Raw genomic sequence first — 21,315 nt, 5'->3', positions numbered from 1 at the left:
TGCAAGTGGAACTGGTACCAGTGCAGGATTAAACCTCAGACAGTCCCAGGTACAGGAGCTCCTGTTCGCTTTGATGCAGCTGCTGGGAGATCGTCAGCTCCTCAGCCACCGCTGAAAGGCAGCAGCCACCGGGGGGACAAGACGCCGGCAGCAGATGCCAAAGCCCTGCAGGCAGATGAACCCCACATACACAAGAAACGGCCAGGATCACTTTAGGAAGATGAAATGTCCCTTCCACATTTGGAAACTGGCTGAATCCCAGCAGAGATTCTGGTGGAAAGTGCTGAGCAATCTTTCATAGCCACAAACAGCCTGGACAACTGTTTCTAATCGCACCCAGCAGAAAGTGAGGCATTTGTTCCTTATTAACTTTGGGGGGGGGGGGGAAACAGCCTCATCAGGTACCCTCAAAGTCCCCAGCTCCTTCTCCACGCTCCCTCCCACAGGTTGCAATCAATTCTGCTATGGCCTTGCCCCTCCACTCCAGTGTGCTCCCAGGGTGGTACAACTCTGCAAAAAGCAGACCAGGGAGATAATTGGTGTCTCTCCACCACTAGGCTCACACCAGATGAAATGATTCATGAGGTCATGCTGAAAAACGACGACGAAAATAACTGTTCCGTGAATCAGTAGTTTTCATTGCAAATAAGATTAAAAAATAAATAACCGCTGTGCTCTGCTCCCGAACCACTGGCAGGGGATTAAGGAGAACAGGCTAGGAAACTGCCTGTTTGCTGCCATCAGTAAAACTTGGTAGAGATTTTCCTTTTCTAATTCCAGCTATGATCTAACTGCGAGACACCAAAAAAAAAAAGGGGGGGAAGAAAAAAAAAGGAAGAAAAAAAAAAGAGGAAAAAAAAAAAGAAAAAGGCTGGCTGGCTTGCTTCCCACCCCTGCCCCACTGCTTGGCCCATTACCTTGCAGAGAGGAACAAGAGGACTCTAGACATCCTTTTTTGAAGGAAGATGTGAGCATCTCTCTGCCTCTGAGGAAGGACCAACCTGCCTTGCTTGGGGCAGCAGGAGCAGAACAAAGCCTGAGGAGGCTCGGATGGGGAGAGGGGCTCCCTGTGCTGCCTCAGAGGGGAAAGTGGGGTCCCCTGGAAAGGGTGTGGGCTTCTGGAGGTGGGGAGGGGACCAGCTCAGCACATGCTGCTCCTGGGGAGGCCATAGAACGACTGGAGTGAAGGAGAGGAGAGAGTGGTCCTCACTGCTGCACGCTCTAATGGGAAACAGATTTCTGCTTCTGTCATTTTCCCACAAGAAACTATGGAGGCTGAGTGTTCCAAAAACCTGCGGCTCAGTTGATTTGTCTTTTATCGCCAGGGAAATCGCATCCTGGAACTGCCTCATTCATGTTTATCTGAATGGATTAATAAAATAAATACATGAAATAAAGGGGGTCAGAGAGGAGAGCAACGTGGGGCAGCAGCTGGGGCAGCTCATTCCCTTCTGAGGTCTCATGATTTCCTTGTACTGCAGTCCATCAAAAGCCCTGCACGCAAAGCCTGATAAATCAGAGCACCAAGTGACCAGTTCCTAACCTGTGGAAAGGGACAGACTCCTCTTCCCCAGAGCAGCAACCATGTTTGCCATCTCAGGATAAACCCCAGTGTGAAGGGAATAGGGCAAGGATACAACTTTGGGAAGAAGGGGCTGTCAGACCTTCAGCAGAACCATTCAAAGCCTACGTCACATGCAGCTGTTCCCTTCCATGTGCTTTCTGGGCTGTGTTTATTAAGAGGCCATCTCCAACATCTGCATCTGGGAGTGCTGACAAGAGCTGTCAGGCCCCTGAAAGCTCTCCTGGTCGTCCTCCCTCCCAAGACGGCTGGTTGCAGAAAGGGCACTTAGAGAGGCGGATTTAATCAAAGGCTGACACTTCCAGTGCTCTCTGTTTATAAAGCTCAAGTCCTGAGGTGGAACAGATGCTGCTGGAGCCTGACACTCGGAGAGGAGCACTGCTCCTTCTCAAGAGGCGAAAGAGGGGAAGAGGTCTGGGCTTCAGGCTGCAGCCGTGTCTGGAAGGGTGCAGGATCCCAGCTGGGAGGCAGGACTGCAGCGCTGGCTTGGGCTCTACTAGAGCGGCTGCTCGATGCCACGGTGTCACACATGGGATAATCCAGCTGTAATTCTGCTGATGGAGGGAGCTGGTTGCAAGGTCACCCTCAGGCCCTGCTTTGCAGCCAAACACCCTCGTGGACACGAGCGCCTGCCCCGCTCCACTGCCCAACCCGAGCCTGCAGATTTTGCTGAACTCCCAGGGGGAAGGTCTGTCCAGCCACACTTGCTCCTGACCCTGCACCTCCCTGCACCATTTCAGATGCACCCACAGGCACAAACGTAGGGTACAAGACGCCCACCAGCAGCAACCCCACAATTCCTGGTTCTGACTCCCAGTCTTTCTGCTCCATTCCTCTTCTTCCCTCCACAGCCTTTAAGCAAAGAAGCCAAGTTCAACAAGGGCTCAAGCTCTGCTTATTCCTCCTCTTTATTCAGCAGCCTCACCCCTACCATCTCCCCATACTCAGCCTGGACCTCAGTGTCTCTCCAGCCTGACTGGCTGCACAGGGACCCTCCCTCCGGACCCCTCTGTAGATGTGACCCCAGGAACACAAGACCTGTCCCTAGGAAGTCTGAACCCTTACCCTCCTCACTTACCTGATGACATGAGCGACCAAGAAGCTCTGGATCTCAGGGCTGCTCACAAAAGCCAGCTCTCCATTGCCATGCTCCTGGCAGTGCTGCTGCGCCTCCAGCCACTCAGCCTTCTCCACCACCAGCTGATAGCAGTGGTTATTGCCCGGGAAAACCAAGCCGTCCGGGGGACACATGGGGTGAACCGCTGCAGGAGACAGAACAACACAAACATGACGTCCTTTCTGCGGGACCCCACACCCCAACCCAATCTGGGGAGCGAGGCTCCAGGAATGTCCCGTCCTTGAAGCCCATAAATCCCCTTTGCTGTTGAAGCGCGCTCTGTGCAGTCATATTCTTGGTCCAGGACAGTGTAAAACACTGCCTGGTGAGACAGGGGAGCGAGGAGTGCCCGAAGGAGTCATCTCTTACTCCTCGTTAGGAAGGAAAGGAAAGGGAAGTCCCGGGACCCAGTGCCACCCCTCCCTTGCCCAGCACCCACCCAGCCAACCCTGCTTACCTCTGCCCAGCTCTCCAGCCTCTGCGGTGATACCGTACAACACCGTGAGGCCAGTGCCACCTCTGTTGCGGATCTGTATGTCCAGACTCTCATTTGTCTTGACCAAGGAAGGACACTGCAGTTCTAACTGTTGGGGTGAAGCCACCACCTCAATTTCTGCCTGCACGTGTAAGACCTTGGTGCCCACAAAGATGGTGGCAGTGACATTGTACTGCCCAGGTAAGGCATACATGTGGACAGCTGCATTTCCAGTGGTGTTGAGAACCTCTGTCTGGTCCCCAAATTCCCACAGTAAAGTGCTGACAGCAATGGGAATACTGACATTGAAGAGCACGGCCTGGTGTAAGCTGTACCGGGGCTGGAGTCCTGTGAAAGACACAGGGACCTGTGCCTGGAAGGGAGAGGGGACGAGTGATGGGCCATCACAGTCCTGCCCGGACAAATGCTCAGTGCAAAATGGCAAACAACCGGAGGAAGAGTTTGTTCCACGGGCAGTACCACACAAACACTGCCCCTGGGTGCTGAAACCTCCATATTCCTGGTCTTCGGCATAACAGAGGGCACCGCACGTCTCCTCAGTGAGGTTCCCAGAGTGAACAGATGTGAAGACGATGACAAGTTCAGCCCCTTCTGTGTGGTTGCTTGTCAGACACGTTATGTATTGAGCTCCTGGAGAAAGAACAGAAGATCCTCTTGCAAACTGACACTGAAGCCATGGCTTGGTGAAACCCTCCAAGAGACACCACCCCACTACCCCTGGGAATGGACTTCTCCTGGGCAGCCCCTACTCCAAGCATTTCCTTTTTGAGACTTGCCTGGGAAGTCTTTAATCCCTCAGCAACAATTTCCAAACTCTCCATGCTAATTAATGATGACAGAAATAACAAGCCAGTCACACAGATTTATGGAGCAGCAACACTTAGCACATAAAAGGGGTCTTTGGAGAGCCTGACAGTCCCATGGGACACGGAGCCACTGAGTCTGACCCTCAAAGGACTAGCCACCGAGTGAGACCCGGAGAAAAGGTTGTCCCTTGGCTGTACCTTAGCTTGGTCTGGTGCAGCACTTTTCACTGCATGCTGCCTGGGGCTTCCAGAAACAAGTCTACAACCAAACACAGTTGGGCAGAGTGGCACATCGGGGGCACAGGGGAAACACCACCGGACCCTCCACCAGACCCACGCTGGAGCTGGGCAGAAGCTGCAGCCACCTTCCTCCTTGGGGAGAGCCAAGAGCTTCCCACCTCCTTGCAGGCAAAATCTGGTGCTAGAAAAGAGGGCAATGCCACACAGAGCCTGCACCCGAGGAGTGTGGAAGGATGCATGTGTATGCATTCATGGGAAGGATGCACAGAAACAACCTATGCCTGGCTACGGGGAGCACAAACACACACAGGCGTGGACACGCAGACATGTACAATGATGGCAGCCACAACAGCCCCGCTCTCAGAGCAACAGCTCATTCCCTTGGGTTTACCTCCCCCTCACCGGCTTGCAAGGGGTGGGACGTTTCTCTGCCACAAACACTCAGGCAGGGCCTCTGCCACGTGCACAGCCGCAGCCCAGCTGGGACTGCCTGGCCTCCTCTCCAGCTCTGCCCACGCAACCAAGCCATGTTTGCTCCTCTGTTTCTGCCGGTTGCTACAACATCTCCCCCCACACATCTCAACGGCTCCGGCCTTGTGTGATCTTCCCATATCCAATCCATCCAACTGTCCGGCTTTCTCCACAGCCTTCCTGCAAACGTTGAGGCACTTTTCTTAAGAAAAGTCCCGTGAGGAGGACCACAGCATGGGAACCACTTTGCTTTTTAACACTGGCCTGGTCATACTTCTTCATTCCCTGCCGGTCAGTAACAACTGTCAGTAGCTGGCAGGCTGTCCCCAGCCTACTCCCATTACACTGAATTACCCAGAAGACAGCCTCACGTTATTGTTTCCACAGTAACTTAAAGTAGTTCAAGAGGGGAACAACTAATTATCTTATCAAGGGGAATAACAGTGCCGGTGTTATTCCCCTTGATAATTCCTGCAAGGTGCTGCAAGGCTGGGGTAACTTTGCCCGGGAAGGAGAAGCAACCACCACCAAGGTTTTGGCCCTGGGGAGCACCGCGCTTCACCGGGCGGCTCAGCTGGCTCCCACCAGGCTCTGGTTCCCTCAGCCCTCAGCCCTGCATCCTCCTGTCATGCATTAAAGGAGATGCCTGATGCCTGCAGGGGGGAGCACTCGCTGTCCCTCCCTCTCTCTTACTCAAAGATAGCTGAGCATCCAGGCAGGATTAGGTTTCTTAGGGATTCCCCTTCCCATTCTCCAGTTAAATGCTGCCTGACATTTCTGCTAGCCAAGGCAGTCAGAAAAACGCACCCGGAGCAGGCGACGGGCTGTAGATCCGGGCAGTGTCCATTCAACACTCCCAACGTGGAGCCCTGTCACCTGCAAAGATTCAACTTAGCATGTCCTCATGCCCCATCGACTCCAATGAGATTTCACTGCTTAAGGTCAGTTCAAAGTTTGAGAGAATGAAAGCCTAAGGCTGGAGGTCATGGAGCTAGCGTCATCTGATGGCTGCCCGAAGCTTGGTCTGTAACGAGTTTGCTGATCTCAGCCCTGGTGTGACCGACTCAATCCTTAAGGCATGAGGGTACAGTCATATGCTACCATTATTTGCTTAATTAGATTAGAACTGGTGACTTGAGGTCTAAAGAAGTCTAGATGTGATCCCCAGCTGCCTTTGGGCCCGTTGTTCCCACCAGTTTAGTCATCTCCCACACCACAGCCCCCAGTGCTTCCTTACCACAAGTAGCATTGACGAACAAGACATCGAAGAGGGAAAGGTTTGCCACCTCAGGAGGGTGGGTGCATCTCGTATCTGACGCTTGAATAACTTTCACTTTTCTGTCTTCCACCCAACGGGGCAACCAGGAAAGTTTGCAGTCACAAACAAATGGATTCCAACTTAAGTTTCTGTAATGGGGAGATCAGACAAAAGTTAGGCATTAACTTGACATGTGCGAAGTGTTAATTACAGCAGTGTGCAGATCCCTCACTGTTCCCATCTGTGCCACTCCACTGAAATGCTTCAGAAAGAACCGCGAGGGGAGTTAATGAATAGGGAATCAAGCAATAATTAACATGATTTTTCTAGAGGCTAGAATTAGGCAAGTACTCCAAGTACTTTTTTAACTCTACAAATAATTGTTGCAATTAGAAGCAAATTACAGACACAATCTTATATTTAAAATAGTCTGCCATCTAACAGCCATTGGATGTAATGGCAGCCTCTCCAGCTAAGGGAGACTATTTACAGCTCCATTAAAAAATAGCTAAGAGAATAAAATTGATCTGTCAAAAAAGAAATGCAAAGTCAATGATAATCTTTCCATGTGGCAGTTTAATGAAAAGATGGAAACTTTAATTGCAGCTAAGCTTGATCCAAATTACAGCCTTTGGCATTCAGCTGCGAACAGGACAGAGATGGAAAGCTGTTTGTTTAGCTGATGCCAGCTGGGCCGGGCCGCCGCAGGGGCTGAACCCCGGATTTTCATACTGAAAGCACCACTTTGCCAGTCAGCCTTAGCAGGGACAGACTCACTTGGACCTTCTGTCTTTTCATTGCCATTTGTAAGCAAAAATGCAGAGCTGAAAATGCCCTTTGTGTCCTGTGTGGCTGAGCTTTTTTCTTACTTGCGAAAAGCAATTGCGTGGGGTTAATCCTTTTGCTCATTCAGACACAGAACTGCCATTCTGTGCTGTGACTTCATGCATCTCTCCTGGAAATGTGTGGCTTCCCCTTGCCTCCCTTCACATCATGGCACAGATTTTAATTACTTCAGTTACAGGCCTAAGAACTTGAATCACTTAGGGACAACATCTTGAAGTGCCTTCAAGTGACTTAGACACCTCAGCCAGGGTCTCCCACGTTGCAGGTCGGTGCCCTTTTCATTAGATCTCCCAGTCCCAAGGTGTGACCTTACAAACAGAACAGTAAGCGTGACCCACACCACGGCCAGAGACAAGAACCTCAGCAGAGCCGGTGTGGGAGAGAAACAGGGAAGCCAAAAAGGCACTGGCAGAGGTTGGAGGCATCCAGGAGACAGAAGCAAAGTTTAGGAAGAGGTTAGGCTTGAAGGGCACCGACAGGACCCAGGAGCAGGACACAGCTTGAGGAAGAAACTGGAGAAGAGTACAAAAGGCAGCTGCTTGGTTGGGTATGTGCCCCAGGTCTCCCCAAGACAACGCTGCATCCCACGCCACCAGGAAGGGAAGAGCTGTTTCAAGGAAAGGTCTAAATAAAGAACTGGGAAACAAAGAGGATGAACTTACATTTCACTTAAATTAAATAAATTATCAAATATTCCATCTTCTAATGTAGAAATCTTGTTGTGGCTTATATCTCTGTAAAAGAGGGAAAATGAAAAGGAAAGTTCATCACGCTGGTAACAACTTCCTGGCTAACATACAGGATCAACCTTCGTCCCAAGCTCTGCTTGGGTAGTAGTTACCCTCTGAACACCTTGAGTCTCAAAAGCCACATGCATATGACAGCAAAATGCCCAGACAGGCACTAAGTCACGGAATGACAGTGTTGACTGATGTTGGAAGGGACCTCTGGAAGTTACCTGGTCCAACCCCCCTGCTCAAGCAGGGTCACCTAGAGTGGGCTGCTCAGGACCACATCCAGACGGCTTTTGTGTATCTCCAAGGATGGAGACTCCACAACCTCCTTAGATAGCCTGTTCCCGTGCTCAAATCCAGTTCCAGTGCTCCAAGTTCTTCTATAAGTCCCCCTTTTAGGAGATTTTTGAGGTGTGCAGATGGCAGGCTGTCCAAGCTGCCAGGTACTCAGCTGGAACCACCAAATCAGGTTTTGGGGCTTGCTGTATTGGTGCCTTTTTTGATCTGACAGTCCAATTACTCTTTAAAAAACAGTTAATCTTCCCTATGAACCATCAGCACATAACAGTGCAAACTCATCTGATCAGCAGCTGAACCAGTGAGTTTGCTAATGGTCAAAGCTCTCCTCTTCTCCTGGCCCAGACAGAGTCTGGGTAGTTGTAGTGAAAGGGGACAGCTCAAGGTGTGGGGAGTGGTGGGACATCGGGCCTTTCCCCCACTACTGCCAGGCTCCTCAAACGACCCTCAGACTCCGTACCCAATTCCCTCTGAAGACAAGTGGGATTTGGAGTCTGCAGTTTTATAATTTTCCATGTACTAATAAACATCTTGCGACGAATCTCAGTCTCTTGCCTTGATCTCCTCTCCATCTTGCAGTACAGCAAATCAAATCCTGCCCAACTCTCTGAATGCCAATAAGCGAATCACTGGACTGCGCAGCTAAATGCCTTGAGGAAGGAGTCCATGGACACATCTATCTGGGGCTCGATAGATGAGGTCAAGCAAGAACAAGGCTAACTTGTGAAACACAAGCATGCGTTCTAGGTACCAGCTCAAACGTGCACGGTGAGCTGAAGGACTGGAAGGGTGCAGTGTGTACTTACAGTTTTGCCAGAGAAGTCAGGCTTTCGAATATCTGAACATCTAAACCACTGATCTTGTTATTGGAAAGATCCCTAGAGAAAGAAAACACAATTTTCAGCTTTCGTTCAACTTCATTTTGTCATTCCTCCATTACTAGACCTTAGAAGAGCCTCTCTCCAAACTCCTGCCAGACTCCAGAGCGGAAGGTTTTGGTGTGTTAAAGCGGAGCATTTCTCCTGGCCAAAGAAAACGCCTTTCCCAGCTATAAACCATTTGCTGCTCAAAGCTTTGTATAATGTGTAGATACAGATTAGGACTATCATTATATGCATACCATTCTGCAGCGTATCTAGAGTAATTACAGACATGACAAATGTATTACTAAATTTGATGTATCCTTTTAAAAAAATATTCAAGTCTAATGTACGTTCAAAGAAGTAATTAAGAAATAATTTAGACTAACATAGTAATTAACATAGAGAAAAATTTCTGCAGAACTTCCAAGTCCATTTCTAGTGCCAAAGAACTGATCATTAATTACACAATTGATGCGTTCAGCTTTTTACATTTTAAAGATCTTTCTGTCTCTCTTTGGAAAAGCTTAAAAGGAAAGAAGTAACAAAGAATATTTTCCATTTAAAATCAGGTTAGACTGTCCTTATAAAAGGAACACCGTTTTAAAAAATCTCTAATTGCTCCCTGTAACACCAATAGCCTTCAACTCATCCAAAGCAAAATCGTTTCTGTCCTCCAGTCCAGCTCTCTCTTTTCACCCCACGTCCTCTTTTTCAATTTTAAAATGTCACTCAGCTAAGAAGTGAAAGTTTCGCTGATCTGTCTCCACTCGTTTCCAATAAACTTCACTCTTTGGTTTCAGATGAATCTCTTTTGGCCAAAACCTTCTTTTAGCAGCATCAAAATACTTATTACAAGCCCATGCAATGGTTATTATCCTTCAAGGATTTCTGGCAGAGCTCCAGGGAGGCGGACAGGGCTGGATTCACAGCAGCCACAGCCGTGCCGTGTCAACAGAGACGTTCTCCTGCCCACCTCCCTTCTCACCTTTTTTCCTACAAGCATTTCCCGTAATTTCTTCTTGCTGTCTCACCTCTTATTTTTTATCCCCTAATTAATTAATTCTTGGTTTGATCTGACATTTAAACTTAATTTATCCAAATGAAAAGAATTCTGCCAAACTGGCAGGAAAATTATGTACGATTCCAGGAAACTCTGGGGATAAGTAACAGGGATGGATGTCTCTTTAAAAGGTTTGAGTTTATTTTCCCTAATTTTGCTGTCCAAGAGTTCTTTGCCAAGCTGAGAGTGGATTCAGAAGAGTTCACCAGCAACACCAATAAAGAAGTCCAAGAAATGTGCAAAATAAAAGCTCAACAAATCCACTTAAAAAAAGGATGCTAGCAAAAATATTCGATCAAGCCAGTGCTCTTTTGTCTCAGGGTAGCTGGGGCAATAGTTAAAGAATACAGAGCATCCTTTGCTGAAGTGACACAGACCACATGGGAGTCACATTCTGCATGAGGGACATGAAAGTCACCTCCAAACCTGTTTCCAGCTCCCACTTGCAAGACAAACACACAGGACAGCTTGGACTGGAATCCCAACTGCTGCCAGCCAGGTCAGATCCTTCCTCAGGGAGGCTCCTGCTCCACCTCTCCTTGAGCATTTTCTGTAAATTGTACTCCTCTGCCTCTGCACCTTCTTGCATTACTTGACCAGTTACCTTACAGGGAGACCAGTACAACTATTTTTCTCCTTTGAAATACCTGGAAATAACCCATTTAGTTTTTAGGCAGCCCCTCAAGCCCAAGACAGAAGGAAATGGTGCTTCAGCTCTGATGCCTTCTTGCTCCTTGCCTAGACGAGAGAGACCTCCAAACCAAACTGTTCTGCTGCTACAAAATCAGGGCTTGGCCATTTCAAAGAGCCTCTTCCAACAGCGCTGCTTGGCTGCATGGAGAAGAGAGCGCACAGGGCAGGGTGAAGCTCTCACCATCACAGATGGCAGAATCGGGCAAGCAGGCACCTGAGCCATGCAGGGGACTGGGACACCCAGCCCCAAGCCCAGCCACCATCTCTGCAGCTTTCTCTCCATCTCTCCCATCTTGCTGCTTCCCAAGTAGGAGGTGAACAACTCCAGCAGGACAGCTCTGCTCATCTCCATCCTTCTGCCACAGTGCCAGGCATGGAGGGGTTGGTCCTGAGCCTTCCCCAGCCCTTTACAAACACCCCTTATCATTATTTCCATTTCATCTCAAATAAAGCTTTTAAACTTCAGATAAGTGAAGGCTAAGACCCCAAATCCTCGACTCCCAGGGGTCAGTCAGCTCCATGCCTACCCAAGAGCAGGACCAGGGATGACTGTGACCTGGTACCTGCTCCAGGAAGATGCACAGTGGCAGAGCTGCTCCCACCAGCCTCAGCAAAGAGGTAAAATGCAAATAGAGGCAGTAATTCCCCACTCAGTGCTGCTTTTACACAGTGTGTTGGACCGACACTAGATGTCACTGCCTGCTGAGCGGCACGCATGGGGGAAGGAGCTCCTGGTGAACAGGAGTGATCCAGTGGGGACCCAAGGGGTGCAGGACGCCTGGTGCTGTGCCTGCGGCCAGCGGGTTTTGTTCAGAAAGGGCCAGGAGGAGCTGTTCCCCATGAACTACTAAGTGACAACTCTCAACGCTCTGATTTGTTCAAGGGACTGTGCTGCTTCATATGGCCAGGACAGCTTGGGAGGGCGTCAGGCCCCTCGGATGCGTGCCTCTGGGGTATCAGTACCATCATGCCCCAGTGAGCCTCCATGGCAGCATGGTGGAAGGGCTGGAGAGGGCTCCTGTGCCTTTTTCCTCTTCTCCTGATACTACAACTTGGCTGTCATTCTGCACACACCAAGCTGATGCTGCCAGATAGTACCATCTGAGCTCACCCATCTATCCTGCACCCACTACTGTCATGCAAAGCCAACACTGACCCACAGCCCAGCACGCAGAGAAGCTCCACCAGCAGGCTTCAAAGGAGAAACCTGGGGCTCAGTTCCCAGGCAAGGCTGCTTCAGAGGCTGCAAGATGCTCTGAGCCCTTGGAGGTTGTAATTAACCCAAGCTCTGTCTACACCCTGGCACTTTGTCACTTAACTACAGCTCACATGCTTTCCAAGGGATCCCAAGACCCTCTGTCTTCCACAGCCTGAGCTCCCATCCAGCACCCACAGACACTGCTGAACTCCTTCCAAACCAGGCACTAGATGGCAACCCACTGTTACCTACAAACCAGAGCCCAATTCCCTTGCTATTTTCTACCCTTGCCTTCATGATCTGATGAGGAACCGGTATAAAACCTCCCAGCTTTCAACCTCCCCAGACCTCCTCAGTGCAGAGCCTGCAAGGGAAGCAGAGCTCCCGTTGACAGGACAGCTTGGAGAAGTGAGGAACGGTGACGGATGCCAGCGCCTGCCACCTCCAGCTGCGAGTCAGTGAGCTGGGGCTCCCAGCTGCCTGCTTGCCTTCTCCCACTGGTCCCTCTCCAACTTGTACGGAAAATCATATTATGCCTTCCTGGCATGGGAAAGATGGCTGTGGACCAAGTTAGGTTGCAGAAAAAAAAAATAAATCAGGAAATACTGAGCAATAAAAACCAACGCAAAGGCTGTGGGACAGAGCTCAGCCTCTCAGTGCCACAAACTGCCACGACTGTATTTTCCCAGCCCACTGCCAGGCTGGAGAAAATTCGGAGCAGGTTCAAAGCAGAGCTGAAGCCAGCAGAAAACAAGGCTCCCCATTGAAATGCACTGCGCACACAGACTGCCGCCCTCTCCATGAGAAGAAAGAAAAATTTAGTTTACTGTGCCATGGGTGATACTGAGAACACGCTGTGCTGCCTGGAAGAGGGCAGCTATGAGCAAGCCACAACTTCTCGATCCTGCCTCAGTTTCCATACCTATAAAATGGAGACATGTAATGCCAGAGGAGGCTGGGAGGGCTGGCTCACTTCTCCGCACTCTGTGGGACAAGGGGCACCAAAACCCACCGACTACGGTATAGAACAAAAACTGCAAAAGATGCCTTACAGAGAGCTCCCCTTGCAGGTCCCTAAATGCCCCAGCAAACAGACACATTTAACTTACACGCCAAGCAAAGGAAGATTTTAAAACACTTCTTCTGGAAGAGGAGTTGGTTGTGCGGGGAAGGTGAAGCTTCAGATGAGGGAACATTTAGTAATGATGGCATCAACCTGAGCCTTGGGAGCCTTCAGCTCCATCTCAGCTCTTCTACCAACTCCCTGTGTGATGCTGGATATGCCACCCAACCTCTCCGGAGCTCTGTGTACCACAGGGCTAACAGCAGCCCGTCTCACCAGGAGTGTGAGGACGGACCAGTCACAAAAACTGCCAGCGAGATCTCCTGCAGATGGGGTCGGGTAACTTCTGGGTGTAAAAAGCATCGAGCACTGGCGTGCCCTCACATAGCTGCTGCCCTCCAGCAGCTGCTGATGGAAATGAGCAGCAGGGCTTGGTGCCACCCGCTTTGTCCCTTCGTGATGCTCAGACAGGCTCCACGGCCTCGCAGCTGCAAGCCCGGGGCAGCCAGGGGGTTTATTTCTGCAACGCTGTGGTGGACAGGCTTTTTTTGGTGCACGGCTGTTTTTTTCTTAATTCCACAGAACATATAATGTTGAGCAGAGTATAGCACGCCTCTGCCTGCCAAGCCTGATGTCATGCTCTCATTATGTCATTTGTGGGCCCGCTCTGCCTTCATTTCACAAAAAAGGGAGGGAAGGGAAGGGAAGAGGGGGGCAGTGCTGGCTTGTGCCTTCCCCAGCCCTTTTGGTGCATGGAGCCCGGCCAGAACAGTAATGGGAAAAGCATCCACAGACGGAGAGAAGCGTCTGTGTGGAGGAGCCTGCGTGCAGGCTGGGGGAGAGTTGCAGCGGTTCAGTAGAAAAGAAGCTCCAGGTCTATAAGCCACAATAAAAGCTAAGCTTTTTGTGGGTCAGTGAAGCTCTAGAGGTACTAGGGAAAGACGGCAGCTTGAGTACGGTCATATTTCCATCCAGAGTCTGCACAGGAGCCGGTACAGTGGCCACTAAGGGGCCTGCAACAGTGCAGGAGGGATAAAGCATCTGCCCCCCAGGCTGCCGGATGCAGCCTGCAGGCAAGGGAGAAGCTTTTCTATCTCCCAGCCCATCTTCCTGAGCTGGGCTGGCCCAACAGGACACATGGGGTGAGTACATGGAGCACCTGCAACAGAGGGACCCTGTCCTTCGGGGAAAAGCGCTTTCTCCTGTGGATCAGCCAGGCTGGGCTCTTCCCACTAGCCTCCCCCAACCAGCCAGTCTTCCCTGATCCATGACAAACCCCCCTGAAATGCAATTTGCCTCATGTTTGTGTGACCCAAGTAAGAGTCCTGGGGACAGGGCTGGGCCCCATTCTGGCCCAGACACTGTGTTTTAACAGCAGGTGTGGTTGCAGGGACGTCAGAATAGCTCTGCTCTCTATTCCATCCTGCCCCAGATCCCACCCCCCAGTGGTGGTCAGTACCAGGTGTTCAGGGAGATCCATGAGCAATCCTTCCCCAACGCACCTCCCAGCTCTTGGCAGCCAGCAGCTGAGGATGTTCGGAGCCAGAGACTGCATTGGACTGTCATATTTAACAGCCACCAGCAGACTGATCTTCCACAATGCCATCTTCCCCTTCCTGAGTCAGCCTGGGCTCCACAAGAGCCTACAGCAACAAGCTCCGTAACTCATGTGCTTTAAAAAAGTACTTTCTTTCATTTGTTGAAACCTGCTAGATGCATCGCTTCACTGGATACTGCCTAATTTTCTGCACTGTGAACACTGAATAGTTGTTCTTATTTATCTTCTCTGCCCCGCTCCTGACTCCAGAGCCCTTCCCAGATTGCCTCAGTCCTCTTTCCCAAGCACAACTTCCAGTGGAAACAGTTCCCCCTTTCTGATCTCAACTCTACATACTTTGCCAAAATATCCACTGAATTTCACCTTCAGGATACAAAGGTGCTCAGTCCCTGGTAGTTCCCGTGGATAAAGCCTTGCAGCAACCAGGGAGGACAGGCAACGACCAAAGTGAGCAGCAAACCAAGGCACAGAAAACACCGCAGGCAGCACCAGCTGCCCAGAAATGCTCCGAGCAATGCCCAGCAATGCTCCCATTTCTCACCCCCACCAAAAGCCAGGCTGCACCGTTCCACACCCTGCAACCAGAGAGGACAAGTGACAGAGGGACATGTGAGATGGTTTGTGAGACACAACGAAGCCCACTGCTTCCAGAGCCCTCCATCAGCTGACAGAACAGCAAACTGCCCAAGAGGGTCACTGAAACCTTGTCTTATGTGTTACCATGGCAAACACTTTTCTAGACTCCAGGAATAAAAAGCAGCATGGTGCCCCATCGAGCAGTGCTGTGCTGATACTGCCTGACATAAATAACAGACTTTCCAGAAAAGAGGAGGAAAAACCCTATGTGTTTTTGCATGTTTCAGCCAGGAAAAATTACAGGGTTTTGCTGATCTGATTCCTTTTTTTCTTTGTCTTTTGGCTTGCACCTCTCATAGGAAGCACAGTAAAAGTAACAGCACTTGTGTGCAGAACGGGAAATAAGAGATTCTTGCTACAGTGGCTACAGAAATCTAAAAAACCACTGATTTTTCTATGTGCAGGGTGCAGGGAGCAACGCTGTCATCCTGCACTAGATGCAGGGACACCCCAGCAGGCAGCCTGGGAGGAACAGTCTGAACAGCTCTCCTGCACGATGAGCTCTCAGCCTTTCAGCACAGACAGGAGAGCAACAGCATGGGGAGATCTTCATCACCAGCTAATGGTTTCAATCACACTGAAGCAGGGATTTTCCAAGGCAAAGGGATTCCAGCTCCACCACACATCACCTCCAAGAGCTGCAGGCAAACACAAAGAAGGGCCCTTCGCTGGTGGGTTTCACTCCTCCTTCCCAAAGCCATTTAGCAGTGGGTCACTCTGAACGGATGCATCCCACCCCAGAGGAGGCTGCATTTCATCTGTGTGCCCAAGGACTCCACTGCAGAGATCAGCTTCCAAAGAACAGCAAGTCTGTTAGGAAGCAAATGCACAAGATGGAGGGCTGTCCAGGGAAAGGCTCAATGGGAGACACCGCCGGCTGCTGAGACCGAGTCCTGAGCAGAGAGCTGCACGCTGGGACTGGCAGACGGCAGCGAGCACCCTCGTCTCCCCGAGGCTGTCACAGCACGATGACAATTTATTCGTTCATCTTGAATTTATGAGTTTCAAATGCTGGCCCAAGTCTTAGCTCTCTCTAAGGAATTTGCCCCAAAAGACTTTTTCACAAATACTCATTTAAAAACTAAATGTTTTTCTTCCCACGGCAAAATCGTAATTGTTGATACGAAAATGTAAGGCAAGGATACAAGCATTTTTGCAATGTTCTGTACGCTTTGTGCTCTCCTGGGAGAACCGCAAAGCACTCTCACATATGCCCTTGCAAGGCAGTTGTGCCAGGAGACGGTTGGGTTTGACACAAAGCAGACCCAGACGTAACTCCCAGTTCCACTGCAGACTCGCTGCAGGACCACAAGCAGGTCACTCCATCACTGCGGGCTCCCCCCTGAGCAATGGGAGTGAAGCAATGCTCCTTCCCCATCTCACTGCCTTGCCTCATCCTGCCGCAAGCCTCTCCCAGAGTACCAGCACAACGCGACCCTCAGATTTGTAGGAGTAAATCCTACTTGTCTTGCTGGGTTGGGGCCACAGGTTCTTCACAATCCCCCTGAGAGGCAGATGGCTGCCCACAGGGCAGTGTAAAACGCTCCCTTAGCACTCGGCAAAGTGAGTGAGCTCAGGGTCAAGCCAGGCAGTGGGTGTCTGTGTCCCTGACGGTGGCTGAGGAAAAGGCACTGCGAGAGCCCGTGATTCAAGCAGCGTGGGAAAGACTGATCCCCAAGTCCTGCACGAGATTGAGCTGAGACCTTGGGACACCCCAGGTGAGACGGCAGTCCCTACCCAGCCGCTGCTTGTCCACACTCCCTCTGCTCCTGTGCCCATGCCCCATCCCTGGAGCAGACAGAGGAGGTGAGGTTGTGCGCGCCTGCAGGATGCACAGTCAGGGCATCCCCACCGCGGCCAGGGCATCCTCACTACTGTGGCCAGGGCATCCTCACTACTGTGGCCAGGACATCCTCACTATTGCGGCCAGGGCATCCCCACCGCTGTGGCCAGAGCATCCCCACCACTGTGGCCAGGGCATCCTCACTACTGCGGCCAGGGCATCCCCACCGCTGTGGCCAGGGCATCCCCACCGCTGTGGCCAGGGCATCCCCACCGCTGTGGCCAGGGCATCCCCACCGCTGTGGCCAGGGCATCCCCACCGCTGTGGCCAGGGCATCCCCACAGCTGTGGCCAGGGCATCCCCACCACTGCGGCCAGGGCATCCCCACCACCGCAGCCAGGGCGTCCTGACCCTCCAGGTGGGAGCTGTCTGCAGTGCAGCTGAGACTCAAAGAGCGGCTCCTCGGATCCCCGCAGCCAGCAGCTTTCCGCAGACTTTCCCAAATATGGTTATAAAGTCGGACCAGGGATGAAGCCACTCGAACAAAGGGGACGTGTTACCTCATGGAGCGACGTCATGTTCTGGCAGGGCCGGCTCATAGGCAATGGCATCATGCGCTCCGTCCCTCTTCCCCAGCCGGGAGGGCTGGGTGGGGGTTTTTTCACACAAGAGGCTCCCAGGAACCAGAGCGCTGCTGTCTGCACAGGGACCCACAGCACGGCTCATTTTACAAGTTATTCTTAGACTGCAACTGACTTCATCTCCTCATTCCCAAAACAATGGAGCCAAAGGCGAGGGGGGCACTGGGGAGTCACCAGGGGCCTCCTGTGCTTGTGGAGGTCAGCAAGAGCTTCTGCCAGGCGCTCTGGTGGGACGAGGAGCTGGCTACAGGGACGGCCACTGTTGTGAGAGAGGCTTTCCATGCCAGGTCCCACCTTCTGAGCCACCAGAAGCCGGCATTGACCAGAGCTGGCGCTGGACGTGGTCCTCCCCTCCATTGCCAAGAGGTGACTTAACGTGGCATAAAATAAGGCTTGAAACATCAGGCGTCACCCAGACCTGCTCTGCTTCTGCAACATCACACTAAAAGATGAGAACAGGGAAGACCTTCAGCTTGGGAAAGCAGCAACCCAAACATTTAAATAAAGTTAATGACCATAATTAGTGCTGCACATAAACAAGCCGTCTACAGTTTCATCCAGCTAAATGCCAGCCCTACAAATACACATTCGTTTCATGGAAAGTTTGCAAAGAAACCAAAGATGCGATAAACCCAACTATCCTCCCAGCACACATGGCAGAGCTCAAGCAGACCATATTAGATGCCTGCAGCCCAAATCCAACTACTTTCCGTGCAGATACCCACTTCTTCCCCAAAAAAGCATCTGTCCAGGGAGCCTCCACGTCCTGTGGCATTGCATGCCAACACACAGCTCTTTTCAATGCCCAGCTCTGGTCTCTTGAAAACCCAGAGTGTTTCCAAGTCAGCACATTCAGAGCCCAGTGATATTTTATTTTACCATGAAAAGTGAGCTCTCTGCAAGCTGTAATTTAGGAATTACACAGCTGAGCTACTAAGTGCTTAATCTTCCTCACAGAAAGTGAAGAGTTTTCCATAAATGTTTAGGTATTGTTGATATTAATTCACCACCGGGACGGGGGATGGAGTAGATAATCTTCAGGTCCTGTTTTTTTATTATTCCATTTGTATTTATTTTAATGTGAGGCCTTTGCTTGGACAGCTATCCTCTAGGGATATTATTTCTCTGTGAGAAATGATAAAAACATAATGTTATTTTTTCCCCAGCACCATGAGTTCTGCAATACACAACAAATGAGAGCCACAGGCAAGGTTCACAGGATGCAGGAGGCTCTGGATGCTGTTGAACCGATAGCAGCAATACGTCGCTGAGCTGACACAGGAGTTGGAGCCAAGAGACGCAGAGAACTCCAGGAAAAGTCTTCTCCAAAGCACACGTCCAGTTTGCAAACACTGACACAGTATGAAAAAATATTTGCATAGCCTGTTCCTTGGAAACCTTCTGGGGCATCCGTGTTTTGTATCCCAAAAGGAACAGTGGAACAACTTGGGCATCGATACAGCATGAAACCTGTGAACTAGGGACCGCCTGATCATCTGAAATGCCCTGAGGAGATTTGCAAAAAACTTAATGCCACTTCCTAGTTGAATTCAGAGTGCAAGCCAGCTGAGAAAGAGTGAGACTGATAAGTGAGGCAGTATCAGATCAAAAGTAATTTCTTCAAAGAGTTGGGAAATAATTCTCTCATTTCTCACACTGGGAGAACTGTCAGTACGTTGTCAGGCGCTGCACGGCACTGGCAGCACAAAACCAAGAAGAAAACAAATCCCCGAGGCAGCAAAACACAGTCTTTACGGGGGTTCACAAAGGATTGAGGATTTAGGAGTAACATCACCTACCAGCCAAAGCCGCCCACACACGGCGGGTAAAGCAGACACAAAGAGGGCACCCTGGATCCAAAACACTGTGAGAACAGATGGGGAAAGTCTCACGAGGCGGCGGAGGGACAGTGTCACCGTGTCCCTTCATCCCTCCGGGTGTGGGAGCAGCCTGGGGTGAGCACGGCATGCTCCCGGCTTTGGACCTCCTGCTGTCAGAGCAGCACAAAGGCAAGCGGACCTAACAGAAAGATTTTGCAGCTATTTCCTCCTCAGTCGTTTGCAAAGTTTGAGCTCCAGCCCCTCAGGTCCTGCTCCAAAATCCCCCAGCCTGTACCTCCCGTGGGGCACACGGAGCAGAGATGACCGGGGATGCCACCAGCCCGGCCCCATGGGCTCCAGCACAGACCCGCCAGCACCCGCCTCGGTGCTGAAACGGACCCAGATTTCCACCCACCCCTGGTAACACTGGCCCTGTAGCCAGATCTCAACAGTCACTTCCCACAGGCGATAACACTCCGTCAAACGCTTTCCCTTTTGTAGCTGACAGTACAAATTTGTTTGACCTTTAGCTAACAGCAATCTCTAACAGATGAGCAAGTTTTCCAAGTTCCTGGGTGGCTGCTTAAGAAAAACATTCTTGTGTGTATTTTAGCCCTGTCTGTCAATAGATTTTCATCTCCAATATGTTTTACCAACAACATTTCTTTTCATTTAAGAGATTCCCTGTTCCAGGCTCTCACCAACAACCCTTCAGCAAAAAGCATGGGATGCTAACTAAAAATAGCTGAGATGGGGAACAGGGCAAGTGAAGACCAGGAAGGCTCAACCAGGTCCATGCCTGGCAGTGTGTTGTTAGCGATGGAGAACAACTTTCAGCAACATTTTGCAGCACAGCCTGTGCTGGAGAGATGCTGAGCCCCTTACTTATCTTCTTCTCCAGAGAGAAAACTCTGGGATTTGGGGCAGTCACATTAGCACTTGATATGTTTAAAAATAGCACAAAATAAATGGTGCTGCTCTGTGAAAACAATGATGCTGAGCATAACCACAAAGTTCACAGCCCACTGCCTGCGACAGAAAATCCACAAACCAGGGGAGCCTGGAGCAAAAAGAAAAGTGCAGCATGTTCAGGACCCAAGACCTGGCCAAACCACGGCTGCAGCACAATCCGGTTTGTGTTTTCCTTGCAATCCTGATGTTATGTCTGCTTTCTGTGGTCTCCTCAGTGAGGCACAGGCTCTCCAGATGTTCTGAAGCCCTGGGACCTACTCAATACATGAGCCAGTTTTGGGGAAGGGGGGAACAGGACACAAATCTACTAACCCTTCCCTTTTGGCAGTCTGCTTCTTGCACTAACAAAGAGCAAGGAGAATGACTCACAGACTTTTAACATGATCATTTATCCCAACGAATCACATACCGCAAGCCATCAGACTCCTCACAATCAATTCCTGCATCAAGCCTAAGCAAGCAGTTCCCCATCCTTCTAGGGAACGTTCCCATCTTCATGTAAATACTCCCAGGGATGGGATGGCCGCCACCAGCTTTGGTAAGCTGTTGCAGGGTTAGTCAGGCTTATTTCTGGTCTGAATTTGCCTAGCTTGAGTTCTCAGGGGTAGGATTCACTCCACCTGTCCGATGAACTGAAGGTCCCTCTACCATGTTTTCTGGTTTTAACCACAAATACTCCCCAGGCTGCAGTCACCTATCACCTTTTTGCTAGAGCAGCAAACACCAGCTGCCTCGCAGGAGACAGTCCTTCAGACAGGCCTTTAGTTGGATTCTTTAGGGCATCACTATGTCCATGAAGTGAGGACACCAGGAAATACAACCCTCTGCTCCATAGTCCTCTGCTTACACATCCCTGGGCTGCACTAATCATTTTGGTGGCCATATCCTTCATTGCATACTCGACTCCCACACCTTCCCTGGCTGAGTCCTTGCCTTCCAGGAGAAGGCTCCCATCCTACACAGCAGGCTTGCCTTCCTCGGTCCCAGATGTACAATCTTACACTCGGCAGCATCGTTGCTCCTTTCTGTGACCACCTCTCCAACCAAGCAGAGCTCCGTTTCCTTCTCTGTGCTTTGGCACTCTCAGTATGGTATCACTGATGTTTTTCGTTTTCCTCCAGTCTGTTGACACTATGGAAGCAGTCAGCAATCAATCTTTGAGACTTCAGTGCAACACAGCT

General features: G+C 50.7%; 1 protein-coding gene across 2 annotated transcripts in view; it reads right to left on the bottom strand.

Moving 5' to 3' along the window:
- PKD1 (polycystin 1, transient receptor potential channel interacting) overlaps positions 1–21,315 on the bottom strand; it is a 99,901-nt gene that overhangs the window by 49,446 nt on the left and 29,140 nt on the right. For both annotated transcript variants that reach the window (XM_075058883.1, XM_075058884.1), the window contains exons 2-6: positions 8,654–8,725; positions 7,479–7,550; positions 5,950–6,119; positions 3,157–3,825; positions 2,661–2,844 (exon numbers count right to left, since the gene is read on the bottom strand). In XM_075058883.1, coding sequence (XP_074914984.1) covers positions 2,661–2,844; positions 3,157–3,825; positions 5,950–6,119; positions 7,479–7,550; positions 8,654–8,725 — 1,167 coding nt within the window. The remainder of the gene's footprint in view (positions 1–2,660; positions 2,845–3,156; positions 3,826–5,949; positions 6,120–7,478; positions 7,551–8,653; positions 8,726–21,315) is intronic.

This window comes from Buteo buteo, chromosome 27, assembly GCF_964188355.1.
Source record: "Buteo buteo chromosome 27, bButBut1.hap1.1, whole genome shotgun sequence".
NCBI lineage: Eukaryota > Metazoa > Chordata > Aves > Accipitriformes > Accipitridae > Buteo > Buteo buteo.
Note: the sequence above shows the minus strand (reverse complement) of the source record. Positions and strands in the feature narration are given on the sequence as shown.